Source organism: Symphalangus syndactylus, chromosome 7 (assembly GCF_028878055.3).
Source record: "Symphalangus syndactylus isolate Jambi chromosome 7, NHGRI_mSymSyn1-v2.1_pri, whole genome shotgun sequence".
NCBI classification, from domain to species: Eukaryota; Metazoa; Chordata; class Mammalia; order Primates; family Hylobatidae; genus Symphalangus; species Symphalangus syndactylus.
Window position 1 is genome coordinate 51,275,070 of NC_072429.2, and position 26,830 is coordinate 51,301,899.

Sequence of the window (26,830 nt, forward strand, 5' to 3'; positions counted from 1 at the left end):
CAATATAAGCCATTTTTTAAAAAATCACTAAAAACTTATGAAAGATATTTCCATGTACAAACTCTTATTGGCTGTTGTTTCAACAGTGTAACTTTAATTACAGAAAAAAAAACTTATCTCAATATCCTTTGATGAAGCAAATATCTAAAACTATACAGGTTGAGTATCACAAATCTGAAAATCTGAAATGCTCTAAAGCCAGTAACTTTTTGAGTGCTCAAAGGAAATGCTTACTGGGGCGTTTCAGATTTCAGATTTTCAGATTTGGGATGGTTAACTGGTAAGTATAACTCAAATATTCCAAAATTTGAAAAAATTTGAAATACAAATCACTTCTGGTTCCAAGTATTTCAGATAAGGGATACTCAACCTGTATTTAGTAAGTGCAGTTGCATATGCATTAAAGAAAAGCTAAAGAACAGAGGAAAACAGTAAAATGTTAACAGTTATTTCTGAGTAGCAACATTATAGGTGTTTTGTTCTTGTTTTTGTTTTGAGACAGGGTCTCAAGAGTGTAGTGGCATGGTTATGGCTCACTGCAGCCTCCACCGCCCAGGCTCAAGTGATCCTCCTACCACAGCCTCCGAAGTAGCCACAACTATAGGTGTGTGCCACTACACCCAGCTAACTTTTTATTTTTATTTTTTTTATAGAGATGGAGTCTCCCTATTAATTTTACATAGGAAAAAATAAATATTTTTAAATTGCAGTATTATCTTCAGAAATTCAATTTCAAGTAGCAAGGGATTTGAACATTAGGAATAAATACATACATAGTGAAACGCTAAATAAAGATGAATCAGAAGTCTAATTTTCATGACTTAACAAAACACAGGAAGTGGTACAGCTAGACATTGTTTGATTCATTCTGACCCATTTAGGAATTTGTCTCTTAATTGATATATGTGCAACTTTCCTCATATTCAAAAATATCTTATAAATAATAACCCACAGGCATATATTTATTCCTATGTTTAAAATCAAGAGACAGGGTTAAGAAATGAAACCCTCCCCCACTTTTTTTTTGAGATGGAGTCTTGCTCTGTCGCCCAGGCTGGAGTGCTGTGGCGCAATCTCGGCTCACTGCAACCTCTGCCTCCTGGGTTCACGCCATTCTCCTGCCTCAGCCTCCCAAGTAGCTGGGACTACAGGTGCCCGCCACCACGCCTGGCTAATTTTTTGTATTTTTAATAGAGACGGGGTTTCACCATGTTAGCCAGGATGGTCTCAATCTCCTGACCTTGTGATCTGCTCACCTTGGCCTCCCAAAGTGCTGGGATTACAGGTGTGAGCCACCATGCCCGGCCCAAAATTCCCTTCTTAAATATATAACAAGAGTTTTTCCAGAGGATGCCTAGTAATCTACCATTCATTAAACAATGACACTGGGAGATCCCTATTTATTATTACATGAGAGCAGAGGAATGTCAATTTGGGATTTGAGGCCAAAGGCAGTGTCATGCCTGTAATCTCAGCACATTAGGAGGCCGAGGTGGGAGGATCACATGAGGCCAGGAGTTTGAGACCAGCCTCGCCAACATGGCAAAACCCCATCTCTACTAAAACTACAGAAACACTAGCCAGGCGTGGTAGCTCACGCCTGTAATCCCAGCTACTTGGGAGACTGAGGCACGAGAGTCGCTTTAACATGGGAGGCAGAGGTTGTAGTGAGCCGAGATCGTGCCACTGCACTCTAGCCTGGGTGACAGAGCAAGACCTTCTCTCAATAAATAAATAAATAAATAAATTGGGGATTTGAGGCACAATTGCTTTTGTTCTTAACTGAAGCAAAACTTTAAATCCAGGACTGTCTTAATGACCTGGAGTTCCATAATAGCTATTAGTAACTCAAGAGGCATGTTTTAGCTTCTATGTATGATCTTCAAGGCAACACTATCCACAAACACTGCTACCTGTGGAAAACATGGTATGATAGTGACTGTGGTGGTCTTGCTGCCTTTATTTTTTTAGATGGGGTCTTGCTATATTGCCCAGATGGCAGTGCAGTGGGGCAATCATGTCTCACTGTACCCTCTGAACTCCTAGGCTCAAATGTTCCTTCTGCCTCAGCCTCTCAAAGTGCTGGAATTATAGATGTGAACCATCGTGTCTGGCTCTTTGCTGCCTACTTTAGCAAATATGTACTCTATGTACTGCCAACACTAGATTATGAATGCTATTTAATATCTGAGTTATGAAAATATAAAAACAGGTTTTAGTAATTTAAATAGCTAATAGTCTCTTAGATCTCACCACTAGGTAGCTGTCAGAACTCTAAGAATCAACACTCATTTCAATTGTGTTAGCTACTTAAAATCTGGAACCTAAGACCTATCTCTAAGAATGGAAACAAACTATGGAAGGGAGATAGGTTCACGACAGACTTTCAAACATAAAGCTTACAGTAGGTAATTTAACCAGAAATATCATGATGATTAACAATTATCAGAGAGGTGGGTAGAAAGAACTGACTTCTAATTTTCTATGACATTAAAAGGTATTTTATCTAGTTCTCATATTTTTAATGGTTTATTTGGAATTGTTCAGCAGTCCTCTCTCTACCCTTTCTTTGTAAGCATTCCAAAGATAGGATGTTTTTGAAGAATCTCTTACCTTTGTCTGCTTGTCTGACATATTAATATATGAGTATCAATTTAATCACTCAAATACATTTCTCTTATTTTGGGTTTTCTCAGGTGCTTTCTTTTAATTAGAAATCTTGTAGACTATTACTTACAGTGTTGTAAAGTTTATCAAATTCTGCATATCTCCTGAAGACAAACCATTCACTCCTTCCCACTGAAACCAGAACTTTATAAACCTGTGGAAATAAAAAATTACATAACATAACACAATTTAATTGCAAAAAACCCATTAGCTACTTAAATACATGAAACCTGTTTTCATTTTTTTTTTTTTTTTTTGAGACAGTCTGGCTCTTTCACCAAGGCTGATGTTTTCATATTCTGAAACTGATATTAACATTAACATTTTTATATGATTCTCTGATACATAAACATACCAATTAAAGCACTTATTGAATCTTGTCAAATGGTATTCTTGGCTGGGTTCAGTGGGTCATGCCTGTAATCTCTGCACCTTGTGAGGCTGAGGTGGGAGGATTACTTGAGCATAGGAGCTGGAGACCAGCCTGGGCAACATAAGGAGACCCCGTCTCTACAAAAAACTTAAAAATTAGCCGGGCATGGTGTACACGCCTGTAGTCCCAGCTACTCAGGAGGCTGAGGTAAGAGGATTGCTTAGCCCAGGTAAGTCGAGGCTGTAGTGAGCTGAGATCACACCACTGCACTCCAGGCTGAGTGTCAAAGCGAGATCATGACTTGGAAAAAAAAAAAAAAAGTGGTTTCTTGTGATAGGAAGAATATGAGGTCAGAAAAAAACCAGGTGGTATTTTATTTTTCAAATGTTACAAAATATTTCTGTAATTTTCAGGGAATAACATAGTCAACACCCAAGTGCTCATTATTTGGATCTACTGAATTCTAACATGTTGCCATTCTTGCTTCAGATTTTTTTTGCCAAAGAATAAAATACTATAGATTCAATTGTTGCCACTTTCCTCTCTTCCTCCCTAGCAGTAATTACTACCTTGAACTTACAAAGTATTTTCAAAAGTGATACCTGCTACATAAAAAACTTTCAATTATTAGTTTTCTTCCTTCTAGGTCATCTTTCACATAGTAGTTTTCAAACTATTAATAAGGATTTATCCTCAGATTTCCTAGTATTATCTTCCATCCTCAATATTTTCAAATATACATAACCTCGTATAATCGTAATCAACAACCCTATGAAGTAAGCAGAACAAATATTACAACCCCCCACTATAAATGAGACACCCTACATGAGCTGCAGGATGGTAATCTGGCCCTTTTGGTCTTAACCGAGAAGGAATCTGGTTGTCTTAGAGGAAGCTATTACGCGTAAGATGTTAGAATTAATTTGATACCCCCCACATGGACAGCATGCAGAAGTAGAGGGCAAAAAACCTAGCCAAGGTGCCAGCGACGCTGAATAAGACTAGAGAGGAGATTTATCTCACACGGCACTGGGACAAGCCTAGAAGCAGAACTGCTGAAAGAGAATAAAACACTTAGGTTTATATGATTGTGAGTTTCTTCAATTATTTGTGCTGACTTGGTGAGAAGAATGGACTTTAGAAAGTTCAGGTGACCTCCCCTGGCTACCCCAAATACAGCCAAGACCAGGAGCAAGTCTAGGTTCCAAGCTGGAGAAGCTCTGCAGCAAATATATTTACAGAAGACAAGATAAAGCCTTGTGAAATTATGAATTAACAATATGATTTATAAACAAGTGCTTATTAAATACACACTAATAAAACAGTAGACAAAAACAACTATTCAAATCCTTAAAAATACTTCCATTGGTAAAAAAAAAAAAAAAAAAACAAGATTAGATTTGCTGTGAAATCTAACAGGATTTCACAGGAAACAGTACAATACTTAATACAATATGAAATTATCTTATTTGCATATTTCCTTATTGTCTGTCTTGCCCCTGTATAATGAAAGTTCCTTGAGAGCTAGGGCTAACGTCACTCTTGTTCCACTGTATCTGCAGTGTCTTGAACATGACATAGAAACTCACGATTTGTCAAGTGGCTAAATAAAAATATAATTTAGACTTGGTTTAAGTCAAGACACCTAGAATGCAACACATTTCCCTGTTAGAAGCTTCATGGTATAGAACTACATAAACTACCTATGAAAACTAGAGTATAAAAATATTATCAAGGCTGGGCGTGGTGGCTCATTCCTGTAATCCCAGCACTTCGGGAGGCTGAGGCAGGAGAATCACTTGAGCCCAGGAGTTCGAGACCAACCTACTCAACATAGCAAGACCCTGTCTCTATTAAATTTAAATTCAGGCTGGGCACGGTGGCTCACGCCTATAATCCCAGCACTTTGGGAGGCCGAGGTGGGCGGATCACGAGGTGAAGAGATACAGACTTTGCCAACATGGTGAAACCCAGTCCCTACTAAAAAAAAAAAAAAAAAAAAAATACAAAAAATTAGCTGGGAGTGGTGGCATGCACCTGTAGTCCCAGCTACTTGGGAGGCTGAGGCAGGAGAATCGCCTGAACCCAGGAGGTGGAGGTTGCACTGAGCCAAGATTGTGCCACTGCACTCCAGCCTGGCGACAGAGCGAGATTCTGTCTCAAAAAAATAAATAAAATAGGCTGGGTGCGGTGGCTCACGCCTGTAATCCCAGCACTTTGGGAGGCCGAGGCGGGTGGATCACGAGGTCAGGAGATTGAGACCATGGTCAAACCCCGTCTCTACTAAAAATACAAACAATTAGCTGGGTGTGGTGGCGGGCGCCTGTAGTCCCAGCTACTCGGGAGGCTGAGGCAGGAGAATGGCGTGAACCCTGGAGACGGAGCTTGCAGTGAGCCGAGATCACAGCACTGCACTCCAGCCTGGGCGACAGTGAGACTCCATCTCAAAAAAAATAAAATAAAATTAAATTAAATTTAAAAATAAATAAATAAATAAATAAATAGAATAAATAAAAATATTATCGATAACATGGGTACCTAGGCTGAACACAGTGTCTTCGTTGGGTGGGATGGGGTCTATCTGCACTGACAGAACCAAGTTTCTTGAGGATTGAGGACTGCACTGTAGTGACCAGCAAATAACATATGAACAATTCAACAAATACTTATTTGAATTCCTACTATCTTTGTTCTAGGGGCTGGTGAAACAATAATGAAGAAGTTCCTGCTTCAAAGAACCTTGCATTCTACTCAAAGAAGGCACAAATAAACAAACACGAAATGTGGCAGGAGGGAAAGCAGGACAGAGAGTGAGAGGGGTAGGGTGGGGTGTGAAGGTGCTATTTTTTATAGGGTGGTCAGAATATGCCTCTCTAATAAGGCAATATTTGAGAATCTGAAGGAAGTAAATGAATAAGGTGATTTAGATAGGGCCTTTGAGAACTCAGTGCACAGAGTAGGAACAGCTGGGTAAGAGAAATGCTACAGGTCTCCTGGACCATCCCACAGAAGACATGGAAATACCTCCAGCCTGGAAAATCAAAGGACATGAGATAATCTGCTGCTGACATTTGCTATGTGTGAACTTTCTTCAAACTTGGCAGGAGGTATGCCCTCGAGGAAAGAATGGCCCAAAGGCAAAAATAAGGAGAGGGAAGGAAGGAAGAAAAACATTCACCCACTCTACCATTTTATTCAAGGTATATCAACCTTTGTTTACCTTCAATGTGATATTGCTAAAAATTTGCTTATACAAATGTGCAACAAATGCCTACTGTTTAAGATATTCCTGCAATATAGAGGCTGAGAAGGGGTAAATGGTCAGACACACATTGCAATTTCTCTGCTCTGGGATGTGGTACCAAGTGTGGCAGGTGTGTCTTTTAAGGAAGAGAGGACAGAGGGACTGCTTTCCCTGCTCCTTGTCTGGGACTTTGAGAGAAAACCATCATTTTCCAGCACCCAGCCCCACCTAGTTAAGAAGGCAGAGAGATTTCCTCAACTACCCTGTGACAGGGACTCTGAGTTGAAAGTCACCTGTCATGGGACTCAACTGGCAGTGACCGGGTAACCCCCTTCTTAGAGGCTGGGGTGGATCACTGAGCCAGAAGCAGGTGAAGGACATGTCAGAGCCTTAGGGGGCTCTACAGCTATCAAGGGCCAAGGTACTGAGTCAGTGGTGAGTTGCCGCAAGACCCTGGTCAAGCCAACAAAGAGATCACAAGTTAGTTCATCAACTGCAGGTGCCAGCAATGGATGCCAGCAAAATGCCCAGGTTATCAGGTCAGTCAGAGCTGGCTATTTGCCAGACCAGCCTCTTTACAGCTCAAATGGCAAAGATCTAGAGGGACGACAAGAACTCAAGAGGCTTCACCAGGCTACCATGAGGTCATTCACCAACTCAACAATATTGTGAAAGGGGACACCTCTCCTCCCATAAACCATGATGCCAACCTGAGGAGGATGTGTGTTCAAGTAAGAGAAAGAAAGCAGAAGAGAGGCTAAGCATTTTATCCTGAGACCTGGTTAAATTATTAGATAGACTAAGTATTAAACAGAATTGGGCTAAATGAATTTCTTCGTATTACTCATATTAGGTGAGGGGGGTGGGGAGTTACAAGGAAGAGCAGATCAGTAATAGACACGATAAACAGCTTTTTTTTTTTCAGGGGGAGGAGGGCACGAGACCTCTGTATACTAATGGGACTACTAGAACTAAATACAATATTGTATGTTTCAGCACACTAATTAGAAAAGTGACTATTCTCTAACAATAAAAACTGATACACAGATTGAGCAAATATTCATTGTGCTTACTCTTTATAAAGCCCTATAGTAGATACTACAGTGATAAACGATAAAATTAGAAATAATCTATCCTTTAAGGTGAAAAAAAAATACTGAATTAAATATTTTAAAACTGAGAGATATTATAAACATTTCAGGACAGTAGTTCTTAATATGGAATCAATGACTTCAGGAGTCCATTAATTCCTGACAGTACACACAAAATTTTAAGTATGTGCGTAGATCCATGTGTATGCACATGCACATTTTCTGTTAAGAAGATTAATTAGATAGTTTCATACAATTCTCCAAGAGGATAAGTAAAGAGACACTAAAAAAGGAAAATTTATTCCATTACGGTAGCCACAGAAGACTTTGTGGAGAACAGATCATGTGAAAGAAGTAAAATCCAGGTATGTGGAGATGGGGAAGGGGGTGTTCTAGGTTGAAGAAGAAAAGCAGAAACGAAAATATTCTCTATATTCAATTTTTTTCCCACATGCTTTATGTTAAATACTTACAGTAAACCTCTTCTTTTTCTCTCTGTGTTCATCGGAGCTGGGAATGCTTACACTTGGGCAGCTTTCCTTGTAGTCCATGGTATGATCTCTTTGCATTTAATCCCTCAAGAGCACACCAAAAAATGCATCCGAAGAAACAGTCAGCAGAGGACAAACCCAATTAACTAATCCAAAATATAAAACCTCTTGAAGTAATGTTCAAATTCCATCATGCAACCTTAACCAACAGAAAAAAAAAAAAAAAAAAGACGTGATTAGCAAAACAACTTTAAAATACTATGACTGTCATTCCTTAAGCATGGGACTAATTTTATGTTTATTCTGACAGGAATCTACTTTTGCTCATCAGTCTCAGCCCAGGTTAGAGATTTACTTTCTGTTATGTTCCTACTACAAGCCACAAATATCTGCAGCCCATCTACCTTCCTTACTATTACGAAACTCCAGGAACTTATACACCTCAGTTCATGTAGACTAAGGACTAGCCCTCAGCTAGAAAAGATCTAGTTGGAGGTAACCAAAGTGTGGTTTTCAGACTTCTTGTATCAGGATGAACTGGTCAAGTGTGCTGAACAATTCCGATTATAATCCTGTATAGTACATAACTATTTACTCATTTTACAAATGAGGCAACTGAAACACAGAGAGGTGAAATAATTCGTACATCCCGGATTTGAACCCAGGCCATCTGACTCCAGAGTTCTAACTCTTAACCACTGTACTATGCTGCATTATAACTGTGGATGATTCTTTTGTACTGAACCTCTGGTCAGAGACACTACAGTAGATCTTTCTACAAAATAAATGCAGTATGTTAATATCATCCCACCCCATGAACAAAGAGCTAGAGATGTCACACTGATGTCACCTTTGCTACACACGGCAGCCCATACTCTGACACCACATGACACCAAATAATACCTTTCTTTTAGAGACAGGGTGTTGCTATGTTGCCCAGGCTAGAATGCTGTGGCTATTCACAGGTGCAATCATGCTGCACTGCAGGCCTCAAACTCCTAGGCTCAAGAGCACACCAAAAAATGTTCCTGCTTGAGCCTCCCAAGTAGCTGCGACTATAGGCACAGACCATCACACCTGGCTCAAACAATACTTTTTTTTAAATTTTTTTCTTAAGAGACAGGGTCTCATTACGTTGCCCAGGCTGGCTTGAACTCCTGGGCTGAAGCATTCCTCCCAACTTGATCTCCCAAAGTGCTAGGATTACAGGCATGAGCCACCGCACCCAGACTAAATAATACTTTTTAAAGTGTCAGTTTGCTAGGATAATTTCCCTGGATGTTTAGTTTCAGGAAGTCACTGTAACAGATTTGATCACTATAAATAAATTATATTCAGGTAATGATTTAAAATACATATCAGCAGGCACTGAATATTCAGGTATAATGAGTTTTAACTGATTATAAGAATTCTTCCTTTGAGATGATTCAAAGCTTCCCTTCTTGGATTTGCTGCTGGAAATGCAGTCAGAAAGATTTCTTTTTTTTTTTTTTTGAGATGGCGTTTTGCTCTTGTAACCCAGGCTGGAGTGCAGTGGCACAATCTTGGCTCACCGCAACCTCCGCTTCCCGCGTTCAAGCAATTATCCTGCCTCAGCCTCTCAAGTAGCTGGGATTACGGGCACATGCCACCACGCCCAACTAATTTTGTATTTTTAGTAGAGATGGGGTTTCTCCATGTTGGTCAGGCTGGTCTCAAACTCCCGACCTCAGGTGATCCGCCTGCCTCGGCCTCCCAAAGTGCTGGGATTACAGGCGTGAACCACTGCGCCCAGCAGTCAGAAAGATTTCTATGTAGCTGAATTAGTTGTTAGAATATACAGACATGTAATTGGTCCCTTCTCAACAAAGAGTACAGCACCTATCTGTAAATTATAGCATTCTAAAGCCCCATAATAGTAGCTGCTTTGTCCCAGTAAGACCAGGGAAGCACCTGACCAGAGCCTGGCCCGCCTGTCACAGCGATCTACTGCCTAAGCATGAGAGCAGATGGAACCTATTGTACTTCTAAGGCAGATTGGCCCTGTCCTGGAACCTCAGAAGCCACATTAACCCATGCTTCTCCTCCTGCAGCAGAGACACTGAGAAGGTGAAGGTTATGAGCTACACTTTCCACACCTCTCCCTTGAGAATGTGGGGCTCAGGGTGGCAGGTCCTGCTGGTACTTTATCTGTTTGTGCCTTGCTGTGCTATAGCCCACAGAAGCAGAATTCCTCAGGTCCTTCTTTTGGAAGGGACAGTAAGATATCACATTAAGTGGCATCAGGAATAAAGGAGAAGGAAAGAGATGGTAGGCAGGACAACTTGTTTCCTGTAAGGTACTCAGGGGACATCTAAGAGAACAGGTACAACTGGCAGTCAAGTGTAGAAGTCTACACTCAAGAAGCACACTCAAACCTGAGCCAAAGGTTCCAGTTTGGCAATTGCACTTGACAGTCTCCATCTACCCTTCCAGACCCAAACGCCACTCTTTCTCCACCCAGCCACATGTCCAGAAGTCTGAGCTCTATGGACTACACACTAAAGCAGCACACTTTGCCTTTGCCCTCTGGCTGGGTTCAGCCATGAGAGTCACTAACAAATTAGAGGGTAAGAGGAGCAAGGCGCTAAGGCATTTGTTCCCATGGTCCCTTTCTGACATCAGTGGTTTATCTACCTAAGCCCACAGTTCCTAGCAGGCTTATCTACCTAAGCCCACAGTTCCTAGCAGGCAGCGCCTCTTCCACAGCTATAGTTGAAGGACCTGGGAATAGTAACAGCTTCCTGACTTTGCTAGTAAAGAGGTGCTTCAACATGCCATGCTGGTTCCTCTAATCCTGCCCACAACATCTTAGTTAATAGTCCCTTTGTTAAACTCTCTTCAACTACTTTTGAGTGTGTCATGTGACTGATGCAGTTAACTGGTACCAAGAATGACCCCAGGACACACAGCCTCAAAAATGGAATGTGTATTTGACACGTGTCCTGAAAACCTTCCTGTGGAGGGTGGGGATGGCACACAGTGACATCATGATTGCTCAATCTACTACGTGTGCATGATGTCACAGGACGGAGTGCAGGTGGAGAGTGCTCGAAGTCCAAGCAGCTGATAAAAACACTGACTTCAGAGACTGCAATGTGGGCTGGGGCTGCTTCTGGCTGTCCTTGAGAATGTGCATAAAGCAAATGACAAAGTTAAAGCTGTGAATTCCCAAAGAGATGGGTAGAAAATCCATGGCTGTTTTATTCGAGTCCTTCATCTCTTACAGTTGCCGAGCTGAGAAGACTAAAGATCAAGCCCAGGGTTTTATAGCTAGGGTTGCAGAGCCAATTCAATATATAATCCTGCAAAGTCTCATGTGTTAACATACGGCACTGGCTGGAAAGGACAATGACTTGAATCCTAGACGCAGTTATTTGGGTAGGCATAGATGAGGCTAAGAATGCTGAACCCCAAATTCAGCTGAACTTCCTTGCTGAAAGCAGCTGCTTGTATCTCTCAGAGAAGACCCTGCACCCCAACGCCTCCTCCTCAATAAAACTCTTTTCAAGTTGTTTCACAAGGGATGCTAATTCTCTTCACTATCTACTCCCACCATCTTTCATTGTCTCGTAACCCAAAAGACCCCAGAATGAAGTTCCGAGTCTACTCTGGGAGAAAACTGCCTTTATAACAAAATATTTTAGGATCTCAACAATTTATTTACCAGTGGGACTGTGGAGAGCACACATAGGAATATATTCAAAGGATCTTAGATCAAGGAGGACTAATAAGATTATTGTGACCTATTTTTTTTTTTTTTTTTTTGAGATGGGGTCTCACTCTGTCACCTAGGCTGCAGTGCAGTGGCGCAATCTTGGCTCACTGTAACCTCCACCTCCAGGGTTCAAGCAATCCTCTCACCTCAGCCTCCCAAGTAGCTGGGACCACAGGCATGCGCTACCATGCCTGGCTAATTTTTGTATTTTTGGTAGAGATGGGGTTTCGTCATGATGGCCAGGCTGGTCTCAAACTCCTGAGCTGAAGCAAACTGCCCATATCAGCCTCCCAAAGTGCTGGGATTGTAGGCATGAGCCACCACACCCAGCGTATTGTGACCCTTTAAACGGCCACAGACATATACTGTTGATCTTTCTCCAGGCCTTTCCTGAGAAGGACCTGCAGCAATTCTCCAGGATGATTGTGCACTACAGAAATAGGAATATATAATCCTCCCAGGCATTACTGGATACTAGCTCTGAAATACTGCTAATCTCCTAGAGACCGAAAACATGGTCTACAAGTCAGAGTGGGACTTCCAGAGGTAACGTAAGAGAATAAGTCTGTCTCACAGTGGGTCCATTGGCCCATCCTGTGCTTATTTCCCTAGTAACAGAATTATAGTGGAAACAGATATACTTAGTAACTGGCCAAATTCCCATATTGGTTCCCTGTCCCATGTCATAAAAGCTATAATGCGAGAAAAGGCCACGAAGAAGCCTCTGGAACTGTCTCCCCTTTTTCCTGCTAAGAAAGTAACCAAAAACTATATGACATCCATGGGAGAAGCTCAGAAATCAGTACCACTATCAAAAACTAAAAGGATGCAACGGTGTTAAAACTTTTTATATCCCCATTTAACTTGGCCATTTACCTAGATCAAAGCTGGAAAGAACCTGGAACATGACAATGGATTACCATAAATTTAATCAGATGGTGATACCAATTACAAATGAGATTCTGAGATTCTAAATGTAGTGTTTTGTTTTTTTTTTTTCTGAAGAAAATTAGCATAATCCCGGACGGACATCTGGTATGACTACTGACCTGGCAAACGCTTTCTTTTCTATCACCATCGGTAAGGACAATGAGATGCAAATTGCACGAAGTGGCAGAAAGGCAGTATACTTTCATTGTCCCACCTGAGGGCTATGTCTGAATTGCCATAATATAGTCTGGAGAGTCCTTGATCATCTTGACAGCCCACAGATCACCACACTGGTCCATCACATGAATACCATTATCTTAACTGGACCTGGTGAACAAAAACTAGCAAGCACCTTGGACACCTGTGTAAGACACATACACAAGCCAGAGGATGGAAAAAAACTCATGAAAGTTCAGGGATTCACCACACTGATGGCTTCTAGGATTTCCCTGGTCTGACCCAGGATATCCCACCTCAAGTGAGAGAAATTACTACACCTTGCACCACTTCCCCTGAGAAAGAGGCAAAACAAATAGTGAGTTTCAATACTTGGATATGCTGTTCTGACCCATTTACTGGGTAACCTATGAGCCTGCCAGTTTTTACTGAAGCCCATTCCAAGAGAAGGTTCTAGAGCAATGAAAGCTGCCCTAACCCTTGAGCCTATGCCTCAGCACACCCAGTAGTACTAGAAATGACACGGCAAACAGGAATGAATTAAGGACCCCTCTCTCTGACAAGCACCAAGAAAAGGGTAAGAGTTTCAGACCCCTTAGGGTTTGCCAGCAAGCACTGTCTGTGGTTCCTGGCTTGTTATTAGGCCCAGGAAGAGATGCGATGACCGCCTATGGAAAACCAAGAGACTATGTAAAAAGAACAACCCATCGTGAACAGAGTATTGTCTGGTTCACTGAATCATAAAACTGGACATGTACAGCAGTAATCCACTTGGTACAGTAAAAGCAAGACTGGGCTTAAGCAGGTCTGGATGGCACAAGTAAACTGTAGGGATCGGCAGCCCAGACTCCCCTACTGCTTGTTCCTCCTTTTTGCAAGTTTTCTAGACCCACATTTAAGGCTTCATGGGGAGGATCCTCAGGCCAGTTAGCAGGGCAGGAAAAAGGCATGCTTGTTTATGGATGGACATGCACAGTGTGCTGGCACCGGCCAGAAGTGAGAAAAGGCAGCCCCACTCAGGGATGGCCTGAAAGAGAGGGGTGAAGGGAAATCTTCCCAGTGGGCAGAACTCTGAGCAGTACACGTGGTGGTTTACCTGTAAGGAGGAGTGCCAAAGGGACGTATCTATGATGATCCTTGGGCAGTGGCTAATGGAAGGCCTGCTGGTCAGTGACTTGGAAAGAACAAGATTGGAAAATCATGTATTTTTTAAAGGAAGGTGTGCGAAGTATGTATATGAACCTTTCACTACAGCACAGAATGTGAACATATTTGTGTCTCACATAAATACCCACTACAGACAGGCGCTCAATAATCATGTGGTCAAGATGACTTGTCTTATAGATGTCAGTCAGCCTCTTTCCCAATCGTCCCATTGCTTGCTCAATGGACCGATGACAAAGTGGCCAAAGCAGTAGGTGTGGAGGCTACATAGGGACTCAACAATATGGCCTTCCCCTCACCAAGACTGATTTAGTGCTGCCAGTGCTGAGAGCCCAACCCCAACAGAAAAGACCAACACTAAGGCCCACTATCCCACCATCCCACAGGGGGGATTAGACAGCCCTTAGGAAACGATCTGTCTTCACAGAAGCAAGACTGACTTCATATGGTTGCTTTAAGGATTTGAGATAGCGTAAAAGACCTAGCACTGTAACAGTAACCAATAAATAAGATCTAAAGTATAACAATTTGTTCTGAATTTATTTTTATTCCTTCATTCAATGAACACTTACTGAGTGCTCATCATGCACTAGGCAATAAAAAGACAAAGTGAAGGCCAGGCACGGTGGTTCACACCTGTAATCCCAGCACTTTGGGAGGCTTAGGAGGGCGGATCATGAGGTCAGGAGTTCAAGACTAGCCTGGCCAACATGGTGAAACCCTGTCTCTACTAAAAATACAAAAATTAGCTGGGCATGGTGGCACGTGCCTGTAATCCCAGCTACTTGGGAGGCTGAGGGAGGAGAATTGCTTGAACCAGGACACAAGAGGCTGAGGTTGCAGTGAGCCAAGATCATGCTACTGCACTCCAGCCTGGGTTACAGAGTGAAACTCCATCTCAAAAAAAAAAAAAAAAAAAAAAAAAAAAGACAAAGAGAAAATCCTACCCTCACAGAACTTACCTAACAGGGAAGACTGACAAGCAACATAAATTAAGTATTATGTTATGTGTATGCATGGTATACTGAGAGGGTACAGAGAAGGGACACAGCCACAGACTGTATAGCTTAGCTAAAAATAAAGCCAGGCAGGTATGGAAGCAGACGTTTGAAAGAGATTCCACCGATTTGCCTCAATTGTATCTGGAAAGAGAAGCCAAAATTATATATTGGGAATAAAGATGTTGCTCTGAAGAAAAACATAAAGCGGTTAAATCACTTGCCCAAGTTAATATGCAACTAACAGGCAACAGAGCTAGAATTCAAACGCAAATTTGTCCAACTCCAAAATCTCTATGTGCATGTTTGCTGTACCACATCGACTCTCCTTAAGTAAGATTTTCCTTTCCTTCAAGCTAAATTGAACTGGCAACCTAATAATACTTACTGCTTAGTAGCTAAGCTTATTACAAGCCAGACTGTGCTTTACATGTGTGAATCTGGTTGCTCCTCACAGCAGCCCTAACTAGAAGAAATTGAGGAGAAACTGAAGCATGAAAGGATGAAGGACCCTGCCCCAGATGGCAGAAGCAGGATTTGAATCCAGATGGTCTGACTTCAGGGCTTCTATCCATTATACTACCCTGCCTCCACCACATGTACATGCTTTACAGAGTCCTCTGGTGACCAATTTGGGAAGAAAGTTCATAAATTTTTTTAAGTGATTAAAAGTAAAATGTTTTACTATACATGTAGTACATATTTATTCTATAAAACTGAAGCAATTAAAATTCTGCAAAGTCATCTTCTGGCCAGGCAGCTAAATAAAACACAGTAAGAAGGGGATTGACATAAAAACCCACAACTAAGAAAGAATAGAACAAAAAGCTATGTCACTCATGTGGGATTAAAACTGGGACTTTTTGGGAGATTCATATACATGTAGGGCTTTTCAAAAGAGGAACAGGAAAAGGATCTGCCTTCACTCTGCTAGACAGTCAGAAGATAATTTTGTAGTCTGGTGCTCAGGGGCAGCTGGCTTGCCAGGAGTAGGTGACAGCTCTTCCAAAGAGGCTTAAGTTCGTTAGAATCGAAGAACTAGACTTACTCTTCAACTCATGAATCAACTCAGACAAGTCCAACAAGACAGAAAGAAATAGGTCAGATGACGGCAAAACTTTTCAAGGCCAGCCAAATCTTAGGAGGGATGGTGAATCTGCAAGGGTATTATAACAGCTAGCAAAGATTATACAATGGTTCTCATCTGGGGCCAATTTTGCCTAGAGGATATTTGGCAATGTCGGGAGACATTTTTGGTTGTCACAACTTGTGGGGTGGGGGGGTGGCAGGCGGTGGTCGTCAGGGATGATGTTAAGCATCTACAATATGCACAGGACTGCCCTACAACAAAAAATGATTTGACCCAAAACGTCAACAGGGCTGAAGGCTGAGAAATAAATATTTACTGAGCACTAATGCCAGGGCTGTTTTAAGCGCTCACATCTAACACATCAATGAGTCCTCATAGCAACCTCTGAGATAAATATAATGATCCTCATTTTACAGATGAAGAAGAAACCTAAGCTACGAAGAGTAGTTCCACATGGTCACGTGGCTGTGGGTGAAAGCACTCTCATGTGAGCCCAGCTCACATACCGTAGCCCTCAAGTTCTTACGCTGTTACATGCATCCTTTTCTAAATCATCTTCGGAGATACAGAGTTGAAGAGAAGAGAGCACCAGGGATCCACCAGGCAACTGCGTTACAGAAAGAAAGTCACGCACAGGAAAAGCAGATTTCTGATTCTGCCACCAGGAGGGGTCAAATTCTGGACAGCACTTGGTCAGGAGCCTGGCTTCCCTTTCTTGAAAAACATCACATGTAAACATCTAACTGAGAGCTTGGTACACAGCAGGCTCTGAATGTTGGCCCCATCACAATGACAACCAAGGACTAATTATGAAATAAGGAGGACACGAGAAAAGACACTATCAAGGATACGGTTTTTTTAAAAAGGAGGGGGAAAGTTCATCTTTTTAAAAAAAGCATCCATAGACTTAAAATTTTTTTGTTTGGGGTCTGTAAAAAAATAGCAATATGGGTGAAACTCTATGATAAAAATTGCCCAAATTCTTGTTATGTTAAAATGTTACTGATACAAATATTGCTTAAAATAGATGAACATTAAAGCTTTTCCTAAAAAGGATTTTTTCCTTCATCATTGTATCCATTTTTTTGTCTATTATATGCTATTTACTGTCCTTGGGTCTTGCCTATCTTTGTTTCAGGGCAGGCAAAAGAAATTTTTTTTTAATAAAAAAAGTCAAAAGATTCTTCTGCTTTTACCTCTAAAAAAATAAACAGAATTTCTGAACCCTATTTCCTTAACCCATCATAAAGATTGTTTGATATTGACTAGAGGACCCTACTCAGATTAGAAGGTAGATACACTCATAAGTATCACTTCCCATTCTTACCCAATACAGCAGGGAGGGTGAGTTGGTGATTCACACCAAGGCATAAAGGGAAATAAGAACAAACGTGTCCCAAAAGGAAGGAATTTGGCTTGTGAAGAGCTACAAGTTTTCCTCAGCAGGGGAACAGGGTACTGGGTGTTTAGAAACAATGGCACCTAAAGGAGGGAACTAACAGGGCTGGTCAAGGAAGATACAAAAGAAAATCCATGCACATAAATTGCAAAAGTAGGCTGGGTGATGGCTGACGCCTGTAATCCCAGCACTTTGGGAGGCTAAGGCAGGAGGATCCCTTGAGCCCAGGAGTTTGATATCAGCCTGGGAAATATAGTGAGAGCCTGTCTCCACAAAAAAAATTTAAAAATTAGCCAGGCATGGTGGCACGTACCTGTAGTCCTGGCTACTTGAGAAGCTGAGATCAGAGGATCACTTGAGCCCAAGAGGCAGAGGTGGAGATTGCAGTTAGCCTCGAGACTGCACCACTGCACTCCAGCCTGGGCAACAGAGCAAGACTGTGTCTCAAAAAACAAACAAACAACGACAACAAAAAACAAAACTATAAAATTCCTAGAATATAACGTACCAGCAAATCTAGAAAATGGCCAGGCAGGATGCTTCGGCCTTTAATCCCATCACTTGGGGTGTCTGAGATGGGACGACTGCTGGAGTCCAAGAGTTCAAGACCAGCCTGGGCAATATGCGAGACCTCATCTCTACCAAAAACATAAAAAAATAAAAAATTAGCCTAGCATGATGGAATGCACCTATAATCTCAGCTACTAGGGAGGCTGAGGCGGGAGAATCGCTCGAGCCCAGGTGGGGAAGGTTGCAGTGAGCCAAGATCGCATCACTTTACTCCAGGCCGGGTGCCAGAGCAAGACCCTATCTTAAAAAACAAAAATAAAAATAAAAATAAACCACACACACACACACACACAAAAATTAGATGACCATGAGTATGGCAATGATTTTGCAAATGTTACACCAAAGGCACAATCCATGAAAGAACATGAAGAGAATGAGAAGACAAACCACAGACTGGAAGAAAACATTTGCAGAAGATACAGCCAATAAAGGACTGTTATCTAAAATACACCAATAACTCTTTAAACAACAAGAAAACAATCTGATTAAAACATGGACCAAATGCCTTGACAGACACCTCACCAAAGAAGATATACAGATGGCAAATGTAAATAAGCATATTCCACATCGTGTCACCAGGAAATGCAAATTAAAATGAGATACCATTACATACTTTTCAGAAATGGTCAGAATCCAGAACACTGACAACACCAAATGCTGGTGAGGATAGGGAAGAGCAGGAACTCTCATTCACTGTTGGTAGAAATGCAAAATGGTACAGCCACTCTGGCAGTTTGGCAGTTTCTTACAAAACTAAACATATTCTTACTATACAATCCAGAAGTTGCACTCCTTGGTATTTACTCAAAGAAGCTAAAAACTACGTGCACACAAAAACCTGTAAATGGATGTCTCTAGCAACTTTATTCATAATTGCCAAAACTTGGACGCAACCAAGATGCCCTACTATAGGTGAATAGATTAATACTCTGTAGTACATCCAGACAATGAAATATTTTTCAGTGCTAAAAAGAAAGAAGCTATCCAGCCATAACAAGACATGGAGAAACCTTAAATGCATATCACTATGTGAAAGAAGCCAATCTGAAAAGGCTACATACTGCATGATTCCAATTATATGACATTCTGGAAAACGCAAACTATGAAAACAGTAAAAAGATCAGCAGCTGCCAGGGGCTGGGGCACAGGGTGAAACGATGAATAGGCAGAGGATTTTTAAGGCAGTGAAAATACTCTGTGACACTATAATACATGTCATTATACATTTGTCCAAACCCACAGAATGTACAACACCAAGAGTGAACCCTAATGGAATCTATGGATTTTGGGTTACTAGGATGTGTTAACGTAGGTTCACCGATTGTAACATATGTAACACTCTGGTGGGGGATATTGACAATGGGGAGTGCTGTACATGTGTGGCGGCACAGATATATGGGGAACTCTGTACTTTCCTAATTTAGCTATGAAAAAAGAAGTCTAAAAAAAAAAAAAAACATACACATACCCCAAGCGTGGCAAGGGGAAATGACCTAGTAAGTAAGAAAAGGAATTGGGATGGGGACTATTTCTGAGAAGAGAATAGACCCTATGAATAGGTTTCATTTTAAATTACATTAAAAGCACCTTCCCAGCAAATTCTAACCCCAAACTAACTGGTTACTTTACTGAAAGTCTACTGTAAGAGTATATATAATCTGTATCTGTTTATTTCTGCCTCTCAGGATACTAGCTCCAAACACATCCCAAATGTTTCAACAGAAACAAAGGACATCTTTGTCACATCTGTAAATTAAATTCACTGCAGAACAGATTAAAAAAAAATCAACAGGCTCTGCCAATGAAAGATACATAGTAGCCTTCTCCCCTCCCCTCACACATCACATGATGAATCAGTTACAACTTTTCCTGTTTTCCTTCCTTACTGATACATCCTTCCTCTAATTCCCACTCCACCCTCATCTTTGATTTTTCCATCATTCTGCAATCACAAAGCTGTCCCAGTTTTTCCTAGGTTTACTACATCTCTATTTAAGCACCTTTTATTTATCCGATTCTTGATAAAAGTGATATATGAATTAAAAATAAAGTACATGCAAAATAGCCAACGTTGGCACTAAAACAATATTGAAGAAGAGTGTTGTGCACCAACAACTTGAGAAGAGTGTCCAAGAACCTCAACTAAAGTCACATGAGCCAGCTCCATTTTATTAGAGACATTTAGAGAAGGGCCTGGGTGAGGAAGTGGAAGTAACCACTGACAGCCCTTTGTTTCCTCCATACTAGGATAAAACTGCTAAAATAAACCAGGCATGGTGGCTCATGCTTCTAATCTCAACTACACGGGAGGCTGAGGCCGGAGGATAGCTTGAGGCCAGGAGTTTGAGGCTGCAGTGAGCTATGATTGCACCAATGTACTCCCATCCTGAGTGACAGAGCTAGATCCCATCTCTTTAAAAAACAAAAAACAAATACTACTAGGATAAGGAGGAAGGCCCTAAATTTACTCCAACCATGCCATGTCCCTCCACTTGGTCCAGAACCAACTGGTAGAGATGGTAGCAATGGCAGCAAGGCTGTCCTATCCTTCTCAGCCTCCCAAGGTCACTATCTTGGGTTCCCAACCACCAGAATGCCTGCTCTATTCCAAAACTCCCAAGCTTTTCCATTTGTAGGCACACTCCAAGCATATCTTACAGGCAGATGTGAACATACAACACTCCCAAGGCCAATTCCTAGAGGGCTGTGGTGACTGGCAGAGTGATGGGGCCTGGAGTCAAGCTGGTTCTGAACTGAAGAGGTTGGCAGAATTCAGATCGTCCAGGCCCAACAAAACAAAATGAAACAAAACCCACAAAGACAAAAATCACCATCATGTCTCACAAAGTCTCTCGGGAGAACCTCCAACCTGCTCTCTGCTTCCATTCTAAACTCCCTCCAATCCATTTTTTCCCCAGTAGCCAGACAAATTTATTTTTATCACTGTAAATCTGATAATTTCACCCCTTGCTTAACTCCTTTCCACAGCTTCCCATCACTCTTGGAATAAAATCCAAACTGTGGATTATTGCTGACAATCTACAATCCCCCACAGGGCTTAATGTTATTCTGCGTAACTCTCCAGCTGCACCCACCAGGGCCTCTCGCCTCTGTGTTCACTAGACTCACACAAGAACAACCTCCTTCCTATTTCGTACACCTTCCAAGCCCTCTCCCATCTCGTCTCTTATACCAGTGGCCCCTCTGTCTGGGACACTCGTTCGCTCTTCACACCAAGGCCTTGTTCAAAAGTCACTTCTTCCAACAAACTTCATGGCCACCTTAATGTGCTCCCTCCCCAAGTTAATCCTCCCTCATCATGTTGTTTATTTCCATTTCAGTATTTATGGATTGCAACTAGGATTGCAGTTGCTTGCTTATTGAGAGCCTCCCTGACTAGGGTGTAGGAACTGTGACTTATTGACTGCCATGCACTTAGAAGGCCCTAATAAAACCTTTCATTGATTTATTCAACAGGTGGAGAGAGACGTTTAGAAATTCCAACTTGCCAAAGTGTGCTAGTGAGATCTTCAGTGACCAATGCCTCATTATTCCTTCATCAGTCTCCTGAATCATCAATTTCTGCCTCTTCACTGGATCACTCCAAGTACTATATATATATATATGTATATATAGTACAAGCATATATGTACTAATATGCTATGATATCTTAATAAAATCCTCCCTAAAAATATACATTTACTTATTTAATGATACTTATGTAGTGTTTACCATGTGCTGGGAGTGTATCAGCATCTGTACCCTCATTTTTTATTATTTTAATGAATGATTGTATCTAATAACACACTTAACTAAGGCTTTATAAAATCAAGGAGAACTCAGGGTAAACACAGATGCTTATGCAGTGTGATAAAGGAAACTTTACTCTCAAGTAAATATTTGCTTTCAAAATTCTCCTGACACTAAAACTATTACCACATTAGTAAAAATTTCCCAAAGCACAAAAATTACAACCAATTACATATTTAAATTATAATACTTATTTAAATTATACTACTTAATTTCAAATCCTGACCTTACAGTGGCTATGTTATTAGTAAAGACAACATGCAGAATTTTACCTTAATATTTTAACATTTCAAAAATTAGGGCATATATATATGCCCTAATTTTATACATATATATGTATAAAATGTATATATGTGTATGTGTATAAAATGTACACATATAAAAAGTGTGTGTGTGTGTGTGTGTGTGTGTGTGTGTATTTCCCGCCTACCTAACAATGGAAACTGCTGCTTCATCCTAGGAAAGGTAAAATAAATTCAGACCTATATCTATAAGCACCTGAAATCAAAAACAACGAAAATAAGTTAATGTATGCCCTAGAATGGAGAAACTTCAGTTGAGGTTTGGAAGGCCACAGGAGAAAAGATAAAATTAAGTGACAGAAACATTTACACAAGCTCTTAAGTCAAGTTTTAATCTGAGTCACAAGTAAAATAAAATCACTGACTCAACTGGAATATGTGCAAGGATATGCTTGTAACATAAAATTCAGCAAAATGTGTTAAATGCTGATATCAAACTTTGTAAAATTGTAAACTTCAACAATAGTAAACTCAAGTATCTCATATCTACTACCTTTTTCTGAAGCACTAAAAACTTCTGGCATATACACCTTTCTCCACACATCCAGGACAATCAGGAAAAAGATATGAAGTTTTTTTTAAGATTAAACAATGAAAGGAAAGAAAGTAAATTACTTTCTGCAGACCAGAGAGAAAGAGAATCTTCAGTCCTATCCAGTATAGAAACGAAGCAAAGAAACAGTATTACACGTATCTAGAAATATAAAAACAAAATATATTTTAGGAATAATACTCCACAAAATCCTAAGCTGCAGATATTGCTCAATAAAGTTGTCTTCTGATGGTTTCCTGAATTTACTGTGTACTTTTAAAAACATCTTCCTGTCCATCTACATGCGTATTGGACACGCTGCTCTCCCTACACCCACTCCCCTCTATAAATCCAGACCTCAGTGTCTTCATTTGTATCTTTTTACTTAGTACTGACTTTTTCCTTGTCATCTTCTTCATTTGTCTGTACTGTAGAAGTAACTGTTGAAGCTCAATATTTAACGATTTAAAGGTCTGTTTGATATAATTTTAAGTTCATGTTTACTTAAAAAACAGTTAAGTGGCTGGGCACGGTGGCTCACGCCTGTAATCCTGGCACTTTAGGAGGCCGAGGCGGGCGATTGTGAGGTCAGGAGATCGAGACCATCCTGGCTAATACGGTGAAACTCCGTCTCTACTAAAAATACAAAAAATTAGCCGGGCGTGGTGGCGGGCGCCTGTAGTCCCAGCTACTCGGGAGGCTGAGGCAGGAGGATGGCGTAAACCCGGGAGGCAGAGCTTGCAGAGTACCAAGATCACGCCACCACTGCACTCCAGCCTGAGCAACAAAGGGAGACTCCGTATCAAAAGAAAAAAACAAAAAAGCAGATAAGCAGATGTGGGTCTTATTTTTCCTTTAAAAGAAACTGAAATGTGTGTGTGCATGCTTCTTGTCCTCCAGGACATGAACCAATAAAGAAATGACCAATGCCCGAAGCTTTCAAATTCAAAGAAGACTGCGGTAAATTCTCTATGATAGTCACCAGCATTCAGAGGAAGAAAAAAAACACTTCCAACTGAACTTACCTAGATATCTGGTAGGGGATGGCAGGGGCCGCATGTGAGGGGGCCACATGTGAGGGGGGTTTTGAAGAATGGGAACTCAAAACAGAAAGGGCAGCAGAAGTCCTCACTAGAAACAGGGAACAGCCACTAGACCACTAAGTCTAAATCCCTGCCCACATCGGAGAAAAAGATTAACTCATCAATAAAAACAGAAAGAGAAACTGTCATGAAGCAACACTCACTTTGGGATTTTATAGGACATCACCATTAAAGCCTTATTTTACTGTCATATTTACAAACCTAAACTGGAACTCATTCTCTTCATCTATAGGAAATATAGACTGTAAAAGTGGGCTTGAAATCATGCTGTAGGGAATTCTGAATATCAGGCTTTTCACTCTGGATTTCATTCTGCAGGTAAGGATGTGAAGCCACTTAAAAAGGGAACTGCAGGGCTGTAGGTGTCAAATTAAATGGAAGGGAATGAAGAAATGGGCTTGGCAACAACAGGAGAGGCAGGTTTGTAAAAAAAAAAATGACAGATGAAATAACGTGGTAGCTATTTGCATGTGGGGTACAAAGGTAAAAGAAAGAAGTAAGATTGCCTCAAGATTTTATTCCTGGGTAACTAGGAATAAATAAAATGGAGGGAGGGGAAAGTGACAGTGAATTGGCATAAATAATTACTAGTCTTGTTGGAAATGTCTGCATCAGATCCATGAATTCGGTACCTTCTGTGTGCCAGGCACTATATCCAAGCACTTAGGATACAACAGTGAACACAACTGGCAAACAACTTTACCCACATGGAACTTACGCTCTCGTGTCAGACAACAGATAATGAATAAGTAAATCAATAGGTCAATATATAAGTGTGGTGTTGTATGCAATTTTAAATAGGAAGGTAACATCTAAACAAACACCCAGAGGTGAAGGAGTGAGCTATACAAAAAGTTGGGGAAGAGTCAGCAACTAACAAAACAGTAGCTCAAAATAATTTCACTCCACAATGCTTTTGAAGTTAGCAGCCACATTGTGACATATCTCTTTGGGACCCAGTCCTGTTTCCTTGGGTGAGCATTCAGGGTTCCACTTCCTGACTCTATCCTACCCAGTCAAGAAAACTTCACCAATAAAACAGCGATAAAAAATGCCTAGTGGGTCAATTTGTTTATACTGGCTGTTTACATTCCCTACATGGGAGAAGAGGGCTGCATTTTAAAAGGACAAAACCAAAGCACATTAGAACATGTTTGTGCAAAGCTTAAGAAGACAATCATCTTGTTCTCAAAGCAATAATTAATGTAGCAACTTTGAGACTTGTAATTTAAATCAAAGGTACTGAAGAATGATTATGAATCATGCAATTAAGCTACAAAGCAGGATACTGCTGGAGAGGAAAGCCATTCACAAAACCATAAAACTGTCAAAAATAAACATAGTAACTATCATCAAAACTAGAAATAACATCATCATTTGATGGTATACTTTGTTGATCAGCAGAGCTGAATTCTAGCCTAAGCTCCGCCATTTATTGATTCTGAGTCTTTGGCCTCATCCTTATCTGTAAAGACCAGCTGGTCTGATTTTTCAGATTCCTTTCAATTCTGAGATTCCCTGCAGCAAGCTATGGTTCCTATGATGTTTATTTATGTATTGCGGGTGCTCTGGTTTACTTAGTTTTGCAATAATAGTACAAATAAGCATCCACCCAAAACAGCACAACTTAAAAGTTCTGTATAAAGCGATATGAACTGCTTTTAAACAAACCCGCCTGAACTTGGTGCTTAAAATGAGGCTACATTCACCTTAAAGGCGCTGCCTCTTTTTTGATCCCTGTTTTGGAACAGCCTTCAAGACTGAGGTTTCTGTGGATGTGATTTGGAACAAGGTGGATGATCACATCAGGTAACACCCCTAGTGAAAGAAAAGTAAGAGACCTTTTCTTGTGGAACTAGGTCTAAGAAAACTGTTCCAAAGGAATCCCCAAGCATTTCTAGCAATAGCTCTGAGGAAAGAAAATACGTAGGTTTTTCGGTGATGACAATTCTTGAGATTAATGCCCATCTGAATGCTTAATAAAGAAAACAGCCAAAGTTTATTGTGGACTATGAGCCAGGTATTAACTCATTTAATCTTCCAAAACTGCTGTATGATTGGAACTATCATTATCCCCATTTTACATACGCTAAAACTAAGGCATAGAAAAGTTAGGCAAATTGCCCAAGTTTTCGCGTTAATAAGTAGATTCAAAACCATGATTTTAGCTCCAAAGTCTGCGTGCTTCATCTCCAAGATACACTCCCTATGTAACCCCTGCTGTCCATGTTTAAGTAACAGTCCCGTTTCTACTATACCGTCCTTACAAACTGAATAACACAAAGTAAAAGCAAAGCCCCACCGCAAGCTCACTATCGGGTTTCTCCTCCTGTCCTGAACCACAAACTATAAATATATTTTAAAGAATATACAAACTTGACAGTACCTGGGACTTTTCGACATTTAGAGGGGGTGTGTGTGGAACAACTCAAACGTTTTCTGTCTTGGACCAAGTGCAGTGAATGAGAGCTGCGAAGTCGCAGCACGCCCGGGTGTGGAGCCCGCGTCTACTCTCAGGGGTTCACAGGAGGGGCCGCCCGCGCGCCCCGCCCGGCGCTCCTGATGGGCGCGGAAATGGCACCGGGGCCCGTCACACCACACCTGCCTCCCGCGCCCCCGGGGTCCCTCCACCTGGCCCGCGCAGTGCCGGGGCTGTTCTCAGCCAAGGGTTCCTCGCGCAAGCTCGATGAGCCACACGCTTACCTTCGGGGACCCACCCCCGGCGCGTGGCGAACGGGAAGCGCCGCCACTGCTGCGCCACACTCGGCCCGGACCTGCGCCGCGCCACCAGCTCCCGGCGGCGCCAGCTGCGCTCCCTGCGGGGGCCAAACCTGCAGGCCCCGCCCCCTGAGGCAGGCCCCGCCCTCACCAATCACCGCCGGCCACGCCCGAATATGGGCTCAGTCAGCCCCGCCCTCGGAGCTCTTCGGCCACGCCCCCGAAGGAGCTGCCGGCGGGGTGCAGCCCCAGGGCCTTGAGTAAATAAGCGGGGGAGGAAAGGCGGGAAGCCAGCAGATGGGAGACAGAAAACGAGAGGACCTCCGCGGGGAAAGTGAAGAGAGCCTTGGGCGGGGGCAGGGAATGAGAAGGCACTCTCCCCAGGTTCCCGCTAAAGTGTAGATCTCAAAACAACCGCGCTCATTCAACACACTG

General features: G+C 41.6%; 1 protein-coding gene across 11 annotated transcripts in view; it reads right to left on the reverse strand.

The window, feature by feature from the left end:
• SGK3 (serum/glucocorticoid regulated kinase family member 3) overlaps nt 1-26,830 on the reverse strand; it is a 150,698-nt gene that overhangs the window by 61,997 nt on the left and 61,871 nt on the right. For 3 of the 11 annotated variants that reach the window (XM_055286187.2, XM_063643253.1, XM_063643255.1), the window contains 2 exons: nt 7,849-8,065; nt 2,738-2,821 (listed from right to left, as the gene is read on the reverse strand). In XM_055286187.2, the coding sequence (XP_055142162.1) occupies nt 2,738-2,821; nt 7,849-7,944 (180 nt within the window). In that variant the 5' untranslated portion in view covers nt 7,945-8,065. Of the gene's footprint in view, nt 1-2,737; nt 2,822-7,848; nt 8,066-17,868; nt 17,994-26,063; nt 26,532-26,830 lie in introns of those variants that run through there. The other 8 variants (XM_063643256.1, XM_055286191.2, XM_055286188.2 and 5 more) reach the window with 7 other exon arrangements.